This window comes from Chlamydotis macqueenii, chromosome 11 (genome assembly GCF_036417535.1).
Source record: "Chlamydotis macqueenii isolate bChlMac1 chromosome 11, bChlMac1.mat, whole genome shotgun sequence".
Taxonomy (NCBI): Eukaryota; Metazoa; Chordata; class Aves; order Otidiformes; family Otididae; genus Chlamydotis; species Chlamydotis macqueenii.
In genome coordinates this window covers 7,302,894-7,325,721 of record NC_141566.1, presented here as the reverse complement: position 1 = coordinate 7,325,721, position 22,828 = coordinate 7,302,894, and the positions used below count along the sequence as shown (strand labels likewise).

General features: G+C 44.0%; 1 protein-coding gene across 1 annotated transcript in view; it reads right to left on the bottom strand.

Moving 5' to 3' along the window:
• IL1RAPL2 (interleukin 1 receptor accessory protein like 2) overlaps positions 1-22,529 on the bottom strand; it is a 390,109-nt gene extending 367,580 nt beyond the window's left edge. The window contains exons 1-2 of the mRNA XM_086756375.1: positions 22,473-22,529; positions 9,677-9,777 (exon numbers count right to left, since the gene is read on the bottom strand). Coding sequence (XP_086612501.1) covers positions 9,677-9,758 — 82 coding nt within the window. The 5' untranslated portion in view covers positions 9,759-9,777; positions 22,473-22,529. The remainder of the gene's footprint in view (positions 1-9,676; positions 9,778-22,472) is intronic.
• Between the last annotated feature and the right edge of the window lie 299 nt (positions 22,530-22,828).

Sequence of the window (22,828 nt, the reverse complement as noted above, 5' to 3'; positions counted from 1 at the left end):
ACTAGGAGCCAAGAAAGCCTGCAGGATGGCCTGGCGCCACTAAAGCGCTCTCACTTTTTAAGTTTTCAGACCTCCTCTGCAGGCAACCTGAGAAATTTGACACAGCCAACTGCTTCCCAGCAGGAAATCCCAGAAACAGTAGGGTCCTGACCATGATGTGTTCAAAGTCTTCCAGCTTCTTCATCTGACATCCACATCAAGGACCTCAGAAGTCCTAGCATTCAGCTGCAACTCTTGAATGCCCCAGAGATACAGAGCCTGGCAATAACCCCTCCTTTGATTCATGTTCCAACAGTTTTCCATTGCTTATTAAATGTATCCATCTCAGGGAATTTAATGTTCTAAATGAAATTGTGTCACTGAAAAAGAAATTCTGATGAGCCCTATTTTGCAGAATGTTATTATATTTGTGCGTTTTACCATTAACTCTGACATCAGAGTGATTCTCTCTCGTATTACTCTTCCCCTTCCAGGCCCACACACATACATGTTTTGCTGAACACGTAAGACAGCAAAAGCATGCATGAAGTGGCTCTGCACATTGATGCAAATAACCTTAGGATCACAGAGTGCATCAGCAAAACAAAAAAATAACGTCTAAATACAAGAACAAACTATTCCTGTTGTCTTGTGAAAAATACGGTCTGCTATATGAACAACAGCCTTCACAAATATTAAGTCACTTCTGTCTTCTAAATACCAGACAATATCCATTAACTCTCAAAAAACAAACAAAAAAAAATTAAAAACCAAACAAAACTAAACAAGAGTCTGTGAAACAACTTTGCACTCAAATTTTTATATGTATTTGTACAGTGGGATGAAAGGACCAGCATTTCTTTAAACAAATATGAACATCTGGTTAGATTATACACTGGGGTGTCCTTGGATGAAGCTGTTTTAAGCTATTCACACGTCTGAAGACAGAACTCCAGTTCCTGGTATTGCTAAAAATCTAAAGGCAGCTACTGGGAAAGCACAGACGGAGCCCGGAGTGGCTCAAATGCAGCTGGCTGCCTGCAGAGCCACTGCAGCTTCTGATCAACAAATGCTCTTTAGGTCAGAGGAGTGAGTATACACACGGGTTTCTATAAACTTGGTTACCCAAGAGACTTGATTGGCATCTCCAAGCCTCCTGGTCTCTCAGGTATTCCATGTGCCATCTTACAGTCTTAAGTGGTTTTTCCTCCCGTGTCCCTCACTGTACACTTAGCTCATAGCCAATACACACCACAGACTTGTAACATTAAAACATAAAAGCTCTTAGCCTAAAACTAGTGCACAAAACCTGGTGTAGCAGAATGTCTCTCCTCTTCTGTTTCTAGCAGACAAATCCTACTATCTTCTACTGAAAAATAACAGAAATTACAAACGCTTTGGCCTAGCACACGTATCTAAGGTCACAAAAGCACATTTGACACACATGCTTATTTAGCCTCAAAACTTCTCTAGGAGATAGTACTGGTTTCCTCGTCCTTGTCTAAGGCGTTAGCAACATAACAGAGGGAAACATTTTATCTGTGTTATTCCTGCACATCACCTTCAGCGTGCTAGGCAACCTGAACACCACTTCGTCTCTGGATGGTTTTCTGTCATCTGTAAAGTGGGAAGAACTATGATGCAGACATGAGAGACACTTGTATTAAACAGCCTGGTAGCAGATGTTTACTTAAAACACCAAATAGTCCCATGAGACTTTTAAAAAAACTGCCAAGGTAACAAAGCACAATTAGAACACTGAAAGTCCAAAAAATACTACCACCATCATGTTTCAAGGTCTCTACTACACAGCCCCAACAAACATTGAAACTGTAGGCATGGTTACTGGATGCCTAAACAGCAATACGTCCTCCAGCCACAAGCAAGAGGGACGTACAAAATATTGTACTTTAAACATTAGGAAGGAATTTGGGAACTTCAGGCTTTCCCTTCTGCCCTGTTTCAGGCCTGTTCACTGAAAGGGGAGCTGGATCCCTCGGGGGCTTGACCTGACACGTACCACTTTGTCCTGCCCCAGAGGGGCTGGCAGGTCAGGTTAGCAGCCAAGGTCTGATGCAGGCTGCATTCCTCCCACTTCGTTACAGCAACAGAAACGAGATAGCCAGATATAAAAGGCTCATGCCAAGTACTGCTACTGCCTCCAGTTTCTTTATTAAAAACCAGTGACCAATGCTAACAGCTGCCTAGATCAAACAGTCCTCTACTTATTCAATTATTTATTTAATTCAATTTTTTTAAATTTAATTTCCCATCTCAAATAACGCACGCAGAAATCTCAGCAGGTATCTTTTTAAAAGAATACTGATCCCTCAAAGATCCAAACCAACTGCACCCGTCTTCAATTGAAGTGTCAACATACCTTCCTCAAAATAAAAACCAAGTGACTGGGAGTGAGTTTCCATAGGTCATACACAGCACAACAGAGCTACAGTTTTGTGAATCTCAAAGGTGGAGGAGGTTTAAAACAGGTCAAGTCAACAGAAATATCCTCACCCTGCCTCCCTTGAACAGGGAACCACATGGGAAGGGCAAGCGAGGAGGAACTGATGGCTGAGGCTGGCCGGCACGGGCAGCCTGGTTACCGTGTCTTGGAAAAGCAAAGTGCTCAGGTCAGCTTAACTTTAATCTAAGTCTCTGTCTTTAGCGGCAGAGCATTCTATGTTTTCATATCAGTGTGTATTGTAAGTACTAATCATGCTTCTTGTAGAAAAGAATCGATTGGATTTGAAAGGGCTGGAGATTAATAAAGTGATAAAATGTACTCTCTAGAGGTGACACTGCAGCTCCGATCAATTTTGCTTTCAGCTCATGGACAGGCAATCATTTCTCCTTTAGCGATTTATAACAGTACCACAACAATCTCACACAGGTCTGTATGCTAAGGTTTGCACATAGATGTACTGCACTAAAAAGAATTCCTTCCTTCCTCACAGGTCAAGAACTTGAAATATTTAACTCTGTACTTCCTGAACAGGGAAACCTCTGATATTTCCTTTATTATTTGTAAATCCAACTTCTCCAAACTTATATGCCAAAAAATAACAAAGAAAAGCATCTTAATTCTCCTTTCTCTTGCTATTTCCCATAGTGATCCAAACATCTCCTACCTCACCATTTTACTGCTTACCACTTGCAAAGCTACTTTCATGGCAAAAACAAATTTTAAAAGTTTTGATACAATGAGTCACAAGGACTAGCAATTTAAAACTGAAATGCACTTCAAACAAGAAGGAAGGTTCTGAAAGTAAAGTAGAAAAAGTTCTTTAAATTCCGTGGACAGAGATACAAGAACATGTATTAATATTCATACCTAGATCAACCTAAGGAGCCTTATTTATGTTCCTTCAAACATATACAGCAGTCTGTAAAACGTGCCTTAAACATGCATTCGGGTTATGGGAACTCGAGCTCGCTTCAGAACTGCTCTTGGCGAGGAGCTGAGCCAAAGCCAAGCCATTCCATCAGATTCCCTGCAGCTCCATATCCCCCCACCTAGTTACAAACAGACGTCCCAAACTGAGCAGGCATCCATCTCTAGGACCAGTGAAAGCGCTGAGCTTGAAGACTGTGTTTGGGCAAGTTTGCAGCTGTATTATTTATACTTTCATTAGTAAGACAGACCTTCCAAAACTATTTTCAGGAACAAAGTAAAAACCAAAACATGCCAGAACAACTTTCCCTGTCCCTCAGGACAGTCAGTTTCCGAGGGAGGACACAAACCTAGGACACACACCCTCAAAGTGAGCATGCTAGAAATATGGAAATGAAGATCTCTCTTAAAATTTCTATATAGGATCTTAAAGAAAACAAAGCAAAGACACCTTGATACATTAGTTTTTTCATTTTAAAAGGCCCCATTTCAGGGGAGGGGAAAGAAGTATTATCCAGTTAAAGGCATAGAGCTGGAAGATTTCTCAGTCTTGATGGTCTGTCTACTAGAAGTTCAGATATTATGAATAAACTCTTACATGCAGCAACTAGATGTAGAACAGATATCCAAACAGCTGACATAATGCCCATTGCCAAAGTGGAAGATTATAGATTTTTAACTGAGGAAATGACATTTCCTTCATGCTTTGCCTATTTCCCCCTATCCCCACAGATCCTACCTTTGTGATTTACTGCAGTTTGGAACAATTTAATTGTGTTCATTTATTTTATTCAGATACAGCTGCGGTTTCCCTTTTGGGAAAGGAGTCTAGCTTAAATATTTAAGTATCAGCTCAATATTTTAATTGTTTTAATTATACATGAACTCATTTGAAACTAGTGTAACAGCTAAAAATTTGAGTGTTTAAATACATTCAATATTTAAACTGTCAGGTTGAGGTCACTAAAAAAAACCCCAAACCTCTAGCAGATCATTTCCTTTCTTGTGCGTCTCTATGCATCTCCCTTCCTCCTCACCAGCAAACAATGTCTGAACACTGCCAGCTGTCTCCCAGATAGGTCTGTCTCGCTGCAACGCTGCTTTTTGTCTAGAGGAGAGGAAGCCAGGGCTGAGACTCCCGTAATGAGGTGCACAGGCTACCGGCACTTCACAGCTTCCTTGCTGGTAGCCCCCTCGAGAACTGACTGAGCGCAGGAGCCCGGCTCCTCGCTTGCCGCTGATCCAAACCGAACAGATGGAGAGCAGCCGTGAACCCGTGAGCAGGCACAACTGTGTGCGAGAGGGACTGTACATTCCTGCACTGATGACAACTTAGAATAACAGTGATTCTGACTTTTTTTTGTTTGCTGGAGCTGTGAGTAACAGAACATCTTCTGGGAAAAGTAAGAGATCAGCGTGCGCTGATTAGTGTTGCCAAACTCTACGTCTTCACATTACTTATGGGAAGTAAAAGCCGAAAGCCTCTTTTGCATCACTCGTATCTCAGAAGTTGGGAGGGCTCCTGGCCGTGCATTTTACATCAGGGCCACAATTCAGCTCTTCAGGCAGATGCAATTGCAAACAAAAAAAACAAGTGGCAACTGTGAGTGCTCATCCTGCTCATCCACTCCAGCAGGAGCAATGGACTTTTAAGAGTTCTGCTCCTCTAGGATATTCCCACTCCATGCAGAAATCCATCAGTCACCTCTGAAGTATGAACACCATATGCCACGGTTTTTCATGGCCAAAGTCATCAGGCATCAATCCTAGGCTAGAGCAGTGACAACTAGTAGGAAAGCGAAGCTCTCCAGAAACATCTACAGTAGATCACAGTAAGTTGTTGCATGACATTTAAAAGGCAGGAAATATCAAGCCAGTAGGTTTTAAATGAATGTGTTAAAGCACTACATCCCAACCACTGCAACATCAGTGAGAAAATTTAAGACAGTATGGCCGTGCCCGTACACAGCAAGGTGTGATGCTGAGCCCTCTCTCTCCCAAGCCATTGGCAACAAAGCTGGAGGTGGGTGGAGGACCAGAGATGCACTTGCTCCTCTGATATATGACTGCCTTTCAGGCTAGTCCCAAGATAAAGAAGAGGAGAAGGAAGGCCAGAATCCCAGAGCACATTCACCTGACACACTACAGAGGAGAAGACACAAAGCACTGACTCTGCAGCTTGGAGGCCATACCACACCAGGCCTGAGCCAATTAAGCCCTGTTAACCTGCACAAAGACTACTACCAGCTCTGCAGCCAGCAGCCTCGTAGAAACCTTGGGGATGTCTGCCTGTGCTCCTCCACACAAGGTTGTCATGCCCTCTGGAGAGCTCCAGCATGCTGAGACAGAGTTCAGCAAATAAATATAGCAACAATAAATAGCATCAATTATTCACTAATGGAATTATGTCTAGTAAGTCAAACAATCTATAATCTGAAAAATCTTTTGCTTAAAAAAATGCAATGATTTTTAAATTGGTTTTCTATTCCCTGCTATGATTATTCAAAGCACTGGCTTGGGAAAAGAAGTCACTTAATCAGATTAAAAGGAAATCACCTACCAGCTGGGAACCTAGCAGCTCCCACATCCTCCATTTATTTGTATAACCTCCACCTGTAAAATACTCTTTCTAGAATATTACTACAGCTGGAGTCCCAGCATTAGCTATTTGCTGTTTTACTTCTTAAAGCAGGCAAAAAGGATGAGCTGCAGCTTTCAAAAAAGCTTCTTAATATTAAGAAATGCCTGCAAAACTTAAGTCAACATTACATTCACATAAACGCTTGAGGCAAACTGTTCTGTTCCCACCACAAACAGCAATCATTACTCTGTAGACATGACAGATTTCTTCTGGAGCATCTGGAAGTTGCTGCCTGTAACGAATAATCTGACTAGCATAATTAAATTAGCTCACCCATTTTAATTATTTTGGCACCACATCTCAAGTGAGAAGCAGCCAAACAAATTTGTCTTGCTACAAGTTTCTGTGTCAGTTGTGCAGCATCGCAAAGTACTCTAAAACCTACCTGTAGCCCTCATGTGCATTCCTGCTTGTCTCCTCCAAATGGAAATACGGACATCTGAACGTATAACAAAGGGCAAGAGAAGGACATGAGACAAATCTCTTTCAGTTCTGTTTTTCTCCCCACTTCCAAGAGGACTGTTCTTCAGCAGACTTTAATTCTATGCTTGCAACTGGAGGACCATTTCATGATCTTCTGTTCGACATCTTAGATCCTCTACTCCTGACCTCTCTTTAATGACTCTTGCCTGTTGTCCAGCCCCTGTGTACTGTCTGCATTTGCTGTCTGGAGTTCTCATTGTCAATTTTTTCCCCTTGGGTTTTCCTTTATGACTTTGTAGGAGTATTTTCCCACCAGCCTCTGAAGATGCCTTCCTAGCCAAACCCCTGTTCTCTTTAAGGCAACTTCAGTTTCACTGGTAACACCCTTCTGGACATTCTGCCCCACTTCTGACTGCATTTCCTGAAGAAACACCACACCTTCTCATTGCTCCACCCCAAGACCTCTTCCAACTCAGCTCTCTTTAAATCCTCCCTACTCCTTAAACAAGATGTATTCCATTATGTGATATTACACACATGCTAGTCATGCCACTCAACTTCATAATTGCTCTTGTACTTAACAGTAATCATAAATCTGGCCATTTGTACAATAATTCTACGTATTGCTTGGAAAAATTCCAGTCTACATAAGTCAGCAAAGACACCAATACCCTGATTTTGCTAGTTTATTGCCCTAGTAGCCTAAATCTGTCTTTATCATCAGTGTCAGCGCTTTCCACGCACTGCTTCACACAGCTCTACATAAGTGTCTGTGCAATCTCCCTTCCCCTTTTAAGGATGCTCACCAGCTTAGACATCCCCATACCAACAGCCAGCAAGACTACAACATCCATCAGAACACTGTTGCAGAGATCCTTTCCACATCCACTCCTCCCGCCCCAGCTCTCATCTGCAGCTAAAACAGTCTTCCCGCTTTCGGACATCCTGCTTTTTACACTCCAGTGTAGCTACCCACAAATAACATCATATTAACTTTCCCCTTCTCACTCACTTTTATCAAGACACCAGTTAAAAAAAAAAAAAAAATACCCTCAACTATGGCACCAGCATGCTGCTGCTACTGTCGTCCTCTTGAATTTTAATAACATGGTCTCATTGTTTCTTCATGCATTTGTCTGACTGCATCGATCCACTCTCTCTGATCTTCAACTTAAGCAACAATACAAATAGTTAAAATTCAGAAGCCTTCGGAGCATCCATCCCTTCACAACATATAATACTTAGTGAAGCCTCAAGCAATCAAACAACAGTCCTTCATACCAAAAGACTCCTTTCAGAAAGGGAGTCAAATTATCAATTTTGCTCCAAGTGCTGAAATCACAGGAACAGAAAATGTATTTCACACACAATGTAGTGGAAAAAGAAAAAAAAGAAATCAATAGTTTGCTCCACACAGCAACCTAAAAATCAGCATGTATGTCAGAATGAATATAGAAGGTGAAAACCAACTGCAGGATGATGTACCTGCAAAGAAACTATAATTTGACTTTACGTGCATCTTTCCCCATCATCTTGTACTCAACATATACCAACTCAATCAAATGAAAAGAAAAAGAACCAGCTATTCACTAGTGGGTTATATTTAGCAATAGGCAGTCTAACATATTAAAGCATTTTTCCCGGTACCCAATCTGAATTGATACTATCGACGGCTGCCAGTAACACAAAACATTCTGCAGAATCAAAGAAAGCAGATTTAAAAAAAGCCACTAAGATATAATTAAAGGTAAGCTACCAGCTGAATGATGCTATAACCACAGGCATGTTACTTCTACAGATGTGTGCTTCTGATAAAGGAAATGCAAAGGCCCTTGCTTGCAGCCAGGTGGTGTTGCCTGGCATCAGTGAACCAAGGCTGCTCAGTTATACAGATTATGGATCTCTATGGGGTTCCCATCCAGGCCAGTAATAGCAGTTCTGAAAAACAGGACCACCATCGCCCTTAGCAGAGTTTAGATCAAGCTGCTCTGGAGCCAAATCCCGATATCCATGACTGCTCCCGCAGGACAAACAGGACTCAGGGCACAGTAGCTACAACAAAAGGCTGTAGACTCGTTCGATTTAGCAACACCCACTTATACTTTCTAGCCCAGAAGAAAGAATTCAGCCTAGCAGCTGGTGGTTCCCAGAGCAACACTTCCTAGCCTGGGATGTGACATCAAATTCTTTGTAATAGATGGACCAATAACTTCTATCCTCCATTCTCTAGAAATGCAGAAATTAAACTTAAAACTGGCTACATCAACTAAAGTCAGTAATTTCTGTTTAGACCTGCATTGCTAAAAGTGTTAGCTGAAGACATTGAGGACAGCAAGATCAACAGAAGCCCTCACACTTGTAAGTGTAGCACACAACTAGTGGGGAAAAAATGAGTATGTTAACACACAAGTTTAAAGGTACAACATTTATCCTGCATCAGTTATTTGTCTGCATACACAAGGCTCCAGCAGACTAATACCTCTCTTCAACACTGCAGCTAACCTACATATCAGCCCAAAGTCCTTCCAAACTCGCAGCTTACTTGAGAAAGGCAGTCTCATGAAGTCATTCCCTTTGAAGGGGTAGAACCACGTGGACTGCACTCTGATATAGATGAAACATTACCCAGATCAATTGTCTATCCTGGAAGGAGATACTCTAATGTTTCTTTGAAGTGTTCTGTTACTGTTAGTGGGTTTCAAAAGCAGCTGTAAACATAAACCAACTCCTGTTCCCTTCCACTGCCAGAATAATCACATCTACCCCAAAAAAATTCTTCCCCACATATGCCAGCCATATGTGTGATCACGACTTTTTGGAAGATGACCTTCCAATGTACCAAAAAATTATCCAGACTTGAAATTCACCACAAGCCACATCCACAGTTAAGAACATCCCTTAGCATGACTGAAAGATTCGATGTTAAAACAATGCCAAAGTCATCATTACCTTTGTGGGTTTTCAATTGGATCAACCTTTTCTTTTTCTTTTTTTTTTTTTTTAACAAAAGAAAATATAAGGACATTTTCAAATAGCTTAAACTCACATCAACAGAACATTATAGCATATAGTGAGAAAATTCATCCTGTAACATCTGGTAAGCAAACTATATTGGTTATGATTTTTTTTTTCAGAAGAGAACAAGAAGTATACATGCAAAACAAAAAGCAGCCTTCTAAAATGCTTGATTGCATAAGCACTAGGTCCAGATTCAAAAGTAAAAATATTTTTCTGTGACTTACCAGAATTTCTCTTTGACACGAGCTTCAAATTCATGCTGACTACAGTACAGATCACAAGAACCAAGAGAACAAGAGGCTTCATCTTTCACTTTCTGTGACAGCTGAAATGCAAACATAGTATGAAGTCTGAATCACAGCTCTTCACTACAACAAAGCAGAAGCTATAGTTAAACATTTCTCAAAGAACCATTACAGGGCAATAGCTTAATCTAGTGACTTCTGGGTTTATTTTTATGCAGAGGTAGGAAAACGTAATGGTTCAAAGTAACTCCCTATGAATAATTTATCTCTGACTATCACAGAAAAGGCTCGGGTTTTTTTAAATGACACTTTGAAAATATTATTTTGGTTTAAAAACCCACATGATTTAACTGTTTATTTGAAATAGTATGAGTAAAATCTGGCAGATTTTTGTATGTGATTTAAGGGGGAGACTCTGATGGCCATGATTACTTTTTTCTCATACAAACAGGTCACAAGCTTATAAGAACTTCACATAGTTCAGGAAACAATAAAGAAAAGGTTATTCATAAAATTTCTCTTAGCAACCTTATTTTCCCATTGGTGACCCTGTAAAAGCTCATGCAATGAATTAATGCTACTCCAGAGATTTCTCCTATAAAATGAGGTAAAGAAAGGTGAATAAAATTCAGCAATTTGTGAATGTAGGTCTCAGGATTCTAATTATAAAAAGATAAAATCAGTGTCTCCTGTGAACCTATTCCATATTATGTACATTTAAAAAGAAAAAATCTAGTTTAAAATTGAATTTTTAATTTTATATCATTACTGGAACTAATTCAGTTTTCATTTACAAGTACAAGGTTGTCACAGTTTAGCCCTGCTCAGGACCAAGCTATGCAGTCTCTCACTCACTCCCCGCATCCTCCAGTGGGACAGGGAGGAGAACGGGTAAAGAAAAGAAGGCAAAACTTATGGGTTAAGATTTAAAAGAAAAGTTTAAGAGAACAACAGAAGAACAGAAAACAGAGCTGGAAAACAAACAAAAAAATCAGTAACAGAAAATACATAAGCACATAATATACAATACAATAGCTCACGATGGATCCTGGTGCCCAGCTCCCTCCAGAGTAGCAGGAGCCTGCCCTCAGCACCCTCCTCACTGATACACTGAGAAGGGTGTCCCATGGGATGGAACAGCCCTTTGGCCAATTTGGGTAAACTATCCCAGCTGTTGGCTAAGTGGTAACCTATCCCAGCTGTGTCCCCCAGCCACAGGTGCCACCAGCTCCAGCTCCTCTCCCAGCTCAGGTGAAAATGAACTCTGTACTAGCCAGAACCAGGACAGGGGGCATTCAAGAAAACATAGCAAGGGCAAACTGAGGCTCCTTATCTGCACCTAAAAACAGGCAGAACACATCTGAACTCAGCAAAGCCCACCTCTATATATATATATATCTCCATCCCTAAATGAAAGAGAGATGCTTAATTTTAAGCTAGAGTCCTCAAATATATATTTAGCTTGAAGTTACAGGCCTTTAAGTGGCTTGATATTTAGACTCCAGAAATTCATCTCGATATTCGATAGAGACTTTAGATCAGGACCCTTATTCTCAGATAAAGAAGGCAGTTGTCTAAATCATTATGAAATTATTATTTGCACCAAATGATTCAGCAAACATTTTGCCACAGTTTCTTTTAAAGATAAATCCACAAAACTACCTGCATCAGTACTCAAAACAAAGGCTAACAAAACCGAATCGTTCCTTAAATGCTGTACCACATCTGCCTGCCCGGTCCCCTCAGAGCCACCGTCAACTTTGGGACCAGACCAGTCCCCTGCGGCTCTGAACATTTGCTCAACATGATAAAACAGCAAGAGGATGTAATGTCCCGCAGTTCGCTAAAAACTATTCAGTTTAATTTGAGTTTTATTACATCAAATATTATTCCCTTGCAATTTTACTACCAGCCTACTGTTGTGTGAAGAAAATGTAAGGAACCATGTATAATCTTTTACACAATGGCAATTATGCTGCTATTCAATTATTTCAAAATTACCGCTTACAACTGAAGCTTTCCCCCCTCTCACCTCACCGTTCTGTGAGCTATAAATAGGCAGTGGACTTTTTTCCCCTCTGAACTCTGTGTTCCCGTGGGCACTTTATGCCTATTGATTCCCCACGGTAACAATGCTAAAAGAGTTTTCAAGGAATAACATGCACTGAAGGCTGTCTGACAGTGTTTAATGGCAGAATTAGTATTCATTCTTCCTTAACCTCTCCTTGGAGTACCAAAATCCTGAAACAAGCAAGGCCATCTTGACAAAAGAGCTTAAAAAAAAGTAATTGAACTAAATCTTTTGACAGATAATTGTAACGATGACATTCTACTAGAATGATTTTCAAGTGTAGCTTGGCAAATTACTTTCTCCACTTTCCTCTCATCAGTCGTTACAGCTGAAGTATGTAACTCCTAGGTCTTTTTTCATGGGGATACCTCCACCGTAAACAAGCTATGCTACATTAAATACACTTAAAAATTCAAAGCAAGTTCTGCCAGCCAGTATTGACACTAGAGATAGGTGAAAATTCCTGGTTCTGTCAGTATTGATAGGAGTTTTGCTTTTTGAAGCCATGGCCTCACCAAGGCAGTCAGTCTCTGTACCTGCAAAAATCAGGAAAACAAAGCAGGAAAAGGGCAAGAAACTACTCCATCACCCAGTGTGTTTGTTTTATTTAGTGAGGGGGGCTATGGTGACAGCTTCTGCAACTAGCTGCAGAAGTTTCCCCTTTGTTCAGTGGACTCGGCCAGGCCTAGGGCAGAGCCACCACTGGCCAGGGCCAAGCCAATTGGTAGCAGAATGTTCCCTGATAACGCCTCTGCAATAACATATTTAAGAAGGGGAAAAATAATTTAAAAAATAAATAAATAAAAGAGAGTGAAGGTGTGAAGAAGCAGAAGCAGGGGGCAGAGAGGGGGAGGCACGAGCCTTGTGGGCCTTGCAGGCCTCACCTTCTGGCCTCCCACCGGGCGGCTGACTGGGCCCAACTCGGCCCAGCCCAGCTGCAAGAAGTGGAGAGGAGATGAGAAGTGAACAAGATGTAAAGAGATCCTGAGAGGCGTCTGCCAGCCTGTTGTGAAGAATTTCTTGTGAGAGGAACAGCTGCAGACACCAAGGTCAGTGAAGAAGGAGGGTGGGGGGAGTGAGAGACTGCATAGCTTGGTCCCAAGCAGAGCTAAACTACAACACTGAGTCATTCACAGCCTAGCCCAGAGCCTCAGCTTGTCATATCTCACACAAACTCACTGAAGCTGGCATGAAAATACACGTCAGAGTTTGAGGTGTCATCTTTACCATCCTAAGGATCCAATTAGAAGAAGGTAGGATCAGCCACACCAGTGTGACCAGTGGGTCAGCTGGTTACCGTCCTGAGACAGCAGACAGCTATAGACAACAAGGCCGTTCTAACTGCCACATCACAGATGATTTTTTAAAAACATACAGTTTGACAAAGAACACAAGGTACAGCATAAGATGTATTTCCCCTAGAAGAATGTCAAGCAGTCAGAAGAGGGAAAGATGTATGCGTTCAGCACAAAGTTTCTAAATATTCTCAGGAACTGAGCCTGCCAAGACTCCCATCATGTCTCCAAAATGGGACCAGTCTCACAGCTCCCTCCTCTGGGCCATACGCTCACCTGTCAGGCAGTGGGATGGACTAGAGACTCAGGACAACCCTCTGCTAGACCTACTAGCACTTCTGGAAATAAATGAGTGGGAGAGTGTCTATGATCTGATGAAGAACATTAATAAAACTGTGCTAGCTTGAAGAGATATGAGATGGGATAAACCAGTTAACATTCAATACCATTTTTCTACAATAGAGGCATTTTCCTCCAAGCAGGGAAGATTTTGTCATTTGACAAACCTTCCCCTCAGAGGCACTGAGCAGCATTTCCCTGAGGAGCTGCTTACTCTGATGCTGCCAACTCCAAGCAGCTGTGAGTAGGGGCTCACAGCTGTAACAAGAATGTAGTACTCTACTGGATACACCTCACAAGGCAGAGGACCAAGTTTAGGACCATTTCCAGAAGAGTGAAAAAGACATCTTACTTAATAAGGATTCAGAAATACCAGTCACAGCTAACTTGCCCAAGGCCACGGAGAGGAGGGAAGAGAGACACAGAATAAAGTGCTTGCTGAGAAGGCTGAAAGAATCACTAAATAAATTAACCCAGCCCTTGTTGTGACCTGCCAGGTTGCATTTGTATCGAGGTAAGTAAAGGGAGATTGCTACCATCAGAGGGAGAAATGTAGGAGAAGCAAGGTGTGACAACTTTATTCTCAATCATTCCAGTGCTAACGAGACCACTCCTTCCCTCCTCATACCCTTTGATGCTACAGACCACAGACTCCAGGCAGCTTTCCCAGACTGCTGAAAGCACCCAGCAAGGTCCACAACAAGGAGACCAGGCTGCAATGCAGCACAAATTCTGTTCTTCTAACAGAAACTCTAACTCCCATATGCTGTCTAATGCCCTTCACCAGCATTGACAAACTTAGCTTTTTCTTCTGAGTCTTCAGAAAATAGAGCTTAGGAAATTGTGTCCCATTTTCTTCGCATACTGCTTGCTGTCCTTCCAGCACCCACTTCAGCTCACATAGCTTCCAAGACTCAAATGAATTTCAAGTGACAAGGTTAGAGGAAAGCACTTAAAAACAGGAAGGAAACCGGAGCATTAATATTCTGCACATAACCCAGCACTGAGATTCCCAAGTTCCCACTTTAAATATAATTTAGTTTTGCTCTAATTTGTACCATGAGGTTTGTTTATACAGTGTTCCTTTTTTAAGAGAAAGCAAGAAAAGTGTGCACTCAGGCACACGTCTGTGCACAGACTGAGATTTGCTGACACACCAGGAGGCTCTGTAGGTTCTGGTTTCTCCACGGAAGCTGCGATGCAGAAGGTGCTCATTAAAAACAGCAGTCCACCTCTTTAGTGGTTTCCAATTGTAAGGTTTTGTTGCTCAGAAATCTCAGGGAAATAAATTACGGTTTTCACTCCACACACAAAGGATGAAATGGCAACAGTAATTCTTTCATTGTCTTTACAGTATGCTAGATGGCAACTTCTGTTCAATTCTTTACAAACCATTTCCCTACTCCACTTTTTAAGGCTTTGCATTTTAATATGAACTCTCCCTCAGGTCTTCTCTTCTTTTGCCAACACACCACACTTTGAGCTGTTTATTATTGAAAGATTTTCAGTCTACATAATAAGCCAGATGGAAGCAGTCCACAATGGGTGCCAGTCCCTTTTTGTTGATACCTCAAACACAAATAAAAAATATTTAAGATCAGAGATGCATGCTAGTTCAAATAATGTATCTTCAGCTATACTTGATATGGGTCACGCAGCATTCTTCGCTCTGTTGCTCAATGAACATCAAAGAATATTTCATTTTGCCTAATTCACTGTGCATCTTCACCATCATAACCAGCCACTTAAGTTGTCTAAATATGCAATGAACATTAATTCTACAAGGCAGTGTGCATTCGTCTTGCTGGATTTGAGCCTCCATTGGGCACTGGTCCTTAAGTAAACTCACATCTGGCTAATTCTTCTTGTTCAGCTGAAATTCTATGAGAAATTCTATGTGAAGGGAGTAAACTCAGAATCTTATCAGTTATTTCAGAAAAAAACAAACAGCACCACCCCTTAGGTGCTAACAGTAAGGTTATGCTTGAAAGATCATAATGCTTCCATTAAAATGTATCTTCCAAATGGCAACTACAGAAGATACCAAGAGCAGCATCTTAAAGATTCCAGAGGCATCTTACAGTGTAATACCAGAACAAAAAACATGGGCTTCAGCAGCAGGCACAAAAGAAAAATACTGTGGATGGCCTCCACACAATAACTTCTCCCGTTAACATTTCTATCTGCAAAGAGTGGAAGTGATTTTAGTCATGTTAAAGTGGCAATCAGACTCAACACTACGAGCAAACTGCTGGCTTGTCCTGTAGAGAGAAAACTCTGCAAGCATTAACACAAAAATCTTTTCCTGCAAGAACTTTCCATCCAATGGCTGCCTAAAATAGTGCTCATTTACAGGAAAAAAAAAAAAATGAAGAGCAGGAAATGAAAAAAATCTGAAATATTCCAAACACAGATAAAGATTCCAAAATCTATAGAATCAAAATGCTAACCAGAAGGGTTAGTGACGAGCATATGATACAGGCACTCATCTAAATCTCTACTAAGAAAATTCAACAAAAACCTGAGCAGCCCCTTTTAATAGATCCACAAACCAGAAGAACTAGACCTATTCAGCACTGATTAGCAGAGCGAGTGCTATCAACTCACACCACACACTGACCTCGGTTCCCTAAGCAACTCACTCACACAGAATTCAAGTTCATTATATCTTCAAATTGGATTTTAAATCCCCGAATTGTACTCCTCCCTTATTGCAGCAACTCCCGCACTTCGAAATGCAGAAAGCAACTGTAACAAGGAACAACGAGAACAACAAAGGAGTGGGAAAGTTAGCTATTATTTTTTAAGCCTCAAGCCGAGCTGCACCATCAATGATGTACTGATTCAGCACTACCCTGGATTCTACAGAGGACTATTGCGCCAGCCTTAACTTGGCAATATTCTAACTACACATCCCAGGATATATGGATATGCTTGTCCGGTATCACAGCTTTTAAATTTCAGGAGTCCAGGACTTTTATAGACATTCAAAGTGAAATACATGTTGTGGGAGGAGGATTACAGCTGTACTTCAAGCCCTCATTGGTTTATGAGGTCAACATAATGGATCTATTAATTTACAGCCTTTTTTTCCCCTAGAGTAGGAGCTATTAATATTCTACATATATTTACTTCTGCAGATTGTGGTTTAATCAATACAGTACTTCAGGCAACATGAAGTACCGCAGGCAATGTAAAGACTGTCAGACCCAGAGAGTTTAGGTTTACAGAGCAAGGCTTAGCCTCTTACCACTTTGCAGAAGTACTTAAAAGATTAGAGAAAAGCCAGCTGGAGGAGAGAAGAAAACATGAAGGTGGTCTAGACTTGGAAGGCTAAACACGTATACTAGTACTGGGGAAAGGGGAATGATTTTAAGAATTAGCTTAAATCAGCCTAAGTCCTAGAACTGACGCAGTTACAGCAAGACAGTTCCCAAAGCAGAGTAAACCGTAGCAGTAATCAAGCCACCCAAGGGGAAAGAGAAGCCCCAGCCACAGATGACCACATATGCTTCCCAACACCGAGAAGGCCGCTGGGCACTGTCCCAGGAGGGCAGATTTCTTCTGGGCTGAGATGAACTCAGAGGCTACACTCTCAGACCCAGCCCAGACAGCCCACCTTGTGCTGTGGAGACACTCCATTCAGGGTAAAAGGACTCTGAACCCTGCTTTCCAGCTCTCTGGGGGAAAAAAAAAAGTTGCTGAAGAGAACCCTTAGGCTTCAAAGTCACTGCTAAACCCTGTAAATTGCGGAAAACACAGGGCTTCACCTGACTCCTGCTCTTCAGTCACTGACACCCAGAGCAAACACCACCTCTCAGGTCAAGGCCTTTTCCTCTTAAGTGCTTTGGATGAGCTTGCCAGCGATCACAGGTCTCCTCTACAGAGCCTCAACCACAGAAGGAGCGGACATTTCAGATTAAAGTCCATTCTCACTCCCACCAATTTCAAAACTCACTCATCACTCTCACATCAATAAGGACTCCTGTCCAATTCGCAGCAGCTTACGCAAGAGCACTATTAAGGCAAAAGATTAGATGTTTTGCTTCTTTCATACTCATACCAACCTTGCTCCCCAAGCAGCTTTTGTAGAAAAGCTATTAAAAACGGAGAGAGAGAAACAGTTCAGAGAGGTCTCAGTCCTGAAAGACAGCAAATCCCTCCTCTTTCCCTCTACACTGCTGCTCTTGTTCCCCTTGTGTTCCTCAAGGCTCATTATGGAGGTGCTCAGCACAAGACAGAACTAGAATTTAGACTGGGCTGCCATCTGCACACTGAAACATTCCCTGCTTTTATAGAGAAACTGCTTTTACAGCGTCTTAAAACAGTCAGTCCTCTTTCCGGGACCGCATAGAAGATGGACTGCAGTTGTTACAAGTGTCAGCCCTATTGACTTTATATCTGCTCCTGTACACACTCATACCTCTGCAACATTTACACAATAACAATATTTGCACTATTCATGGCAAATCTGGCCCACGTTCACTCCTGCACATTAATGAAACGACTGCTGAGAGAACACAACTCTGCATGCGATGTGCTTAGAATTTCATTCCTTGATCTCATTCATGGCCACATGCTTCCCTAACTAATACATAATGCTCAAAGAAGACAGAATTAACAGAAAGAGATGCGATACCAGCTGTTACACTTCTTATAAAACACTCTTCCACAGTTTTCCACTTAGAAAACACAGTTCCAGAGAAGTGAGACAGAGCACTTTGCTCTGCCGTCAGCAAAGGCAAGTTGCTTTCCCTGTACTCGGTACCCTCTCACAGTACCTTAAAAGAGATAAACATATTTTGATGAGGATTTTTTTTCCCTTACATCACCAGAGACTAGCCTTTACCTATCTGTATGTTACCAGATTTGTCTCGGTGAAAATAAGAATTTAATTATGCAACCAAGCTAAACCCCAGAATTTGAGAACCATGAGAAATTGCTTATACAACATTATTCCAGATATTTTGTGGAAATCTTCTACACAATGGGGTTTTGTTCCTATGCAGGCCAAAATAAAAATTAAAATATGTATTTTACATGCTGTGGAATTGCCCTGCCAAACAGACATCCCTGTTAAATTAACTGATAGATAAAGAAGTGGGAAGAGGGTGGAAGAAGCTCTCTTCCTGTAGTGCTTTTGAGGCGGAAAGGGGCTGGAAAGGAAAAGATTAGCCAAACAACCCCTGCAGAAGTTTCTGACATGCAGTCTCTCTCCCACCAGCCTTGTCACTGAACATAACACAACCCTCAGTCCTCCACTGATTCCAAGAGGGGCTTACATAGGTCAAGTACCAGATGCCAGAGGAAACCCGGACCATCAAAGCTAGCAAAAAGATTGTCATTATTTTCAGCAAGGGCAAGATCTCTTCCCTTTGCCTTCTTTTCAAGGCTGTTTAAAGGAAGATTTATTTTTAGATGGACACCCTGAAAAACACATCGCCTCTTAAAGTGTCTCTTTATTTTGTGATACAGTTTAAATGTTCACTTGCCTCTCCAGCACTAAAGACCTCCTGATAAATAGCTCAGACTCACATTGTTTGAGGAAGGCTTAGAAACGGAGAGCAGACACGGTTTCCCATACAGCCCTTTAAGGCTGTTTAATAGTTGTTCACGATTTAGCATCCCTTGGTATTTTCAGCTTGAGCCTTGGTTTGAAGTGAGAGATTACTCAGAGCCTGAACGTTTTCGAGAGCAGGAAAAGTCCATGCATTATAAATGCTTTATTTGTACTTCTTATTGTGAGTACAAATTCTCAGCCCTTTCCCTCAGACGCACAGGTCAACGCCACCAGCCCCAGCCATCCCTAGCAGCTTTCCCTCCCAGACAGCTGGGATGAGTGGCTGCACAGGGCACAGATGTGCTCCTTGATGATGTACTCCTCCACCTCCGGTCCCACAGGGGCATCTCAACCCAGGACATACAGAATTTGGACCAAACAGCCCCTCTCTTCAAAATGCCACATAGAAGACACTGTTCTCTGTAGCCTGAAGTGGATAACTGTGACATGTACCCTTCTCTCCCCAGGAAACTGCTGCGGACAGTCAGGGAACAAATCACTCTGCCTATGCAAACCAACCAAATCCCTTCACAGACCCATCCCAGCCAGAGAGCCTCACCCGGATGCTCCTGTCACCTCCAAGCAAGCAGAGCAGCCCAAGGGGTATGGGCCTCCCATGTCATCCCCATTTCTTCCCCCTTGCTCTCCAGCTGCCTACCTGCATCTCTGCTGGGCTCCTCACACACACGGCCTCCATACACAAACTGCCTGTTACTCCTGCAGGGAATTGAGGACAGCAGCTGCCCTACACCTCCAGCCACACACACTCTCTAATGCTCCGTGGCTTGAGCTTATCATGCTGTGGCAAGGAACAACACCCATGAGATCCTGCGCCCAGCAAGTGTGCTCCTACCTGCCTCCACTTCCTCGCTCCTCTGCAGCCTCCCCTGGGCTTAAGGCTGTGAAATCCAGCTTCTTCTGAGGTCCAGGCCTCCAGCCTCCACCAAACCAGGAAACCTCCTCCTCCCTCTCCCACACCGCTGGTCCCTGCCTGATCAGAAGTGATCTGTGCCACGAGAATGGCCTTTCTGCTGAGCTCACCTTCTCCCCGCCATCCTGTAAATCCCTCCTGACCCTCCCAGGCTCTTTTTTGATCTGCCTTCTGTTTGGAAAGTGGCCAGTCCCCCCACACTGGTTTCCAACAGCTTCAGCTACTGCGCTGCTTCAAAGTGCAGCCACAAGACTGGCAGCCCTAAAAATTAAAAGGCTTTCCATCGCTCTGCGCTGCGAGACATGAAGCAGTTCACACAAAGCCAGCTGATGCTGCATGCATAGGGGCTCCAGCAGCTCTGTGGTATCCACTAAAATTGACTAAAGTTAGCCAAGTGCATTAGTGTGGCACACCTGGTCTTTTTTCTTACCTCTCTGCAAGAAAAATCTTTCTCCTCTCTCCCCCTCCCCCCCTTCCCATTTTACTACAAAAGTATCAGTCACCAAACAATTTGAAGTCAAACCCCCTATGAGCTTCCAGGTACTGTGAAAGTAAAAGGGTGGTTGCAGAGAACTCCTGAGCCTTACAAACAGAACAATCGAAGATTCATAGCTCTCCCCTGTGCTCACCTGCAGCCAAAATAAGGGGATGAGTCTAAGTCTTGCTATCAGCTAATATCCCTGCACCTTCCCAACTGACCACCCCTCCCCGGTGCCCACGAGCGGGCCAGGAGTGCAGGTATGTGCTTTCCAACATCCTTGGTCACCAGCTAGAAAGCTTTACTTCAGCACAGGAAGGTCTCCCCTCACAAACTTGAATCTGGAGCACACTGGAGGTGCAAGCTGCTGCCTAGCAACACAGGTACTCTGCAGGGAGGTTGGAGCATGCCCCTGTCCTCCGATAAACACCCTCAGAAGAATGTGATCCTTAGTAATTTCTTGGAAAGCCACCCTGCACATCACCAATTACAACCCCTGCTTAACCACGGACTCACCAAATCCCGAAAAGTACTCCCTGTGTCTTGGTGAACTGGCAGAAGTCCTCACTGCTCAGGTTCGCTGCACGTGCATTACACCCCACAGGCTCACAAGAACCCAAAACCCCAAATCCCAGCCTCTGCCTCCATCTCCTCCTCAGCTGCTTGTCTACTGCAAAGCAAGAACTTGACTCACTGTCAGACACCTTCTCTCCCAGACTTACCTCCTGTCTCAGGTCTGGCATGAGCAAACCTCAAAGCTGGCCCGCTCCCACCTCCGGAGGGAAGCCCCTTCCCCTGCGCTACGCAGAAGCAGGGCAGGCAGTCACCGTCTCTTACAGCCGAGACATCTGACAGACACCGCAGACTGCCCAGCGCCTGCAGTTTTATCCCCGCTAAGAAATAACGTCTGCTTTAAAGCACCGACAGCAAGCGTTTGGGGTGAGTGCCTCTCCCGGACATGAACGCAACCACGCTCACACAACACTGTGAAACACCCAAAACAGCCCTTCCCCACCACCCTTCCCTGCTCCTGCGCTCGTCCCACCTAGCACCCACCTCTGACAATTCTCTGAAAAACTGCAAAACAACACGCGCTCAGATGGTAATATCGTAACAGCCACAAATCCCCTACACACTCAACAAATACGATTCTTTAAAAATAATCAGGATAAAAACAAGAGAGTATAAACACTGTGGAGGAGCATGAGAAAGTATCAGCTCCTGCCAGGATGGGTTTTTCCTCATGGTGCAAGCCTAAGTTTGGGTGTTAACCCAACAGGAGCAGAGGTGCCCAAAGCACACAGACCTTACCGTAACTTTGAGAAACTGCAGCTTACAGCTTTTTCCACCAGAAACTTTACGTTTTTTGAATCTTAGCAGAGGCAGCAGTCCAGGGACAGGCTCTTTAAAAACAGCCGCTTCATCAAGTGCTTGCGAGAGGTTTCATGCCCTTCAGGAGGTTTCCATCAGACCCCAAACGAAACGAGAGAAGCCACAAAACTTTCGGAGGCAAACAGAGATTTCCGACGTTCAGGACACCACGGCGGCACCTCCGAGCTGCCCAGCCTCCGAAGAACTGGCACCTTCTCAACAGGCTCCACCGAGCCGCAACATCCCCCCCAAAAAAAAAAAGATCCTCGCGTGTTTTTATTTTAAATCCCTGGCAGTAACACTTCTCCCGGGGAGCCCCACGGCGCTGAGAGCCCCTCGATACCAACTCAGATCTCCCTTCGTGGAGAGAGAAAAAAAAACACTTTTGGTGCCTCCACAGCCGCAGGGCCCGATCCGGGGGTCCGCACCGACACGGGCGGCCCCGGCCCCGAGCAGCCGCCGTCTGCGGAGCCGGGCGGGCGCGGCGGGACGAGCGCGGGAGGGAGAACCGGAGCTGCGGAGCGGTCGCAGCCGGGAGCGGCCCGGCAGCAGCGGCGTCCCCTCGCCCGCCCCGGGGCTGAGGGAGGGAGACGGCAGCAGCCGCCCCTCAGCCCCATCCCGCGCACGGCACCCAGGGGAGACTCCGTACACCCGAACTTTTTCTTTTATTGAAGAATTTTCTTTTTTTTAAAGAAAATTGCTGTGAGAAGCGCTGCACGGCAGGGCTTACCTCCTCGGCGGCTCCCCTCTAGGTCTCCATACCGGCACGGCCCCGTCCGAGACCGGCGGGCCCCCGCCGCGGAGGCAGTGGAAGCTGCGGCTTCCCCCCGCCGCCGCCGCCGGAGGAGCGGGCGCTGCCCCCTCCCCGAGTTACGGCGGGGCCGCTCTGAGGGGAGCGGGACGCCGCCGCCCCCCCGCCCCGCACTCTCCCGCCGCCAGCCCCGCACGCGGCAGGTGCGCCCGCCCGCCCCGCACAGCGAGACGCTGCAGCGCCCCCTAGCGGCCGCGCCGCGCCGCTGCCCGTCCGTCTGCTGCCTCGCCACCGCCGCGGGCCCGGGGCGTCCCCAGCGACCCTTCCTCCTCCTC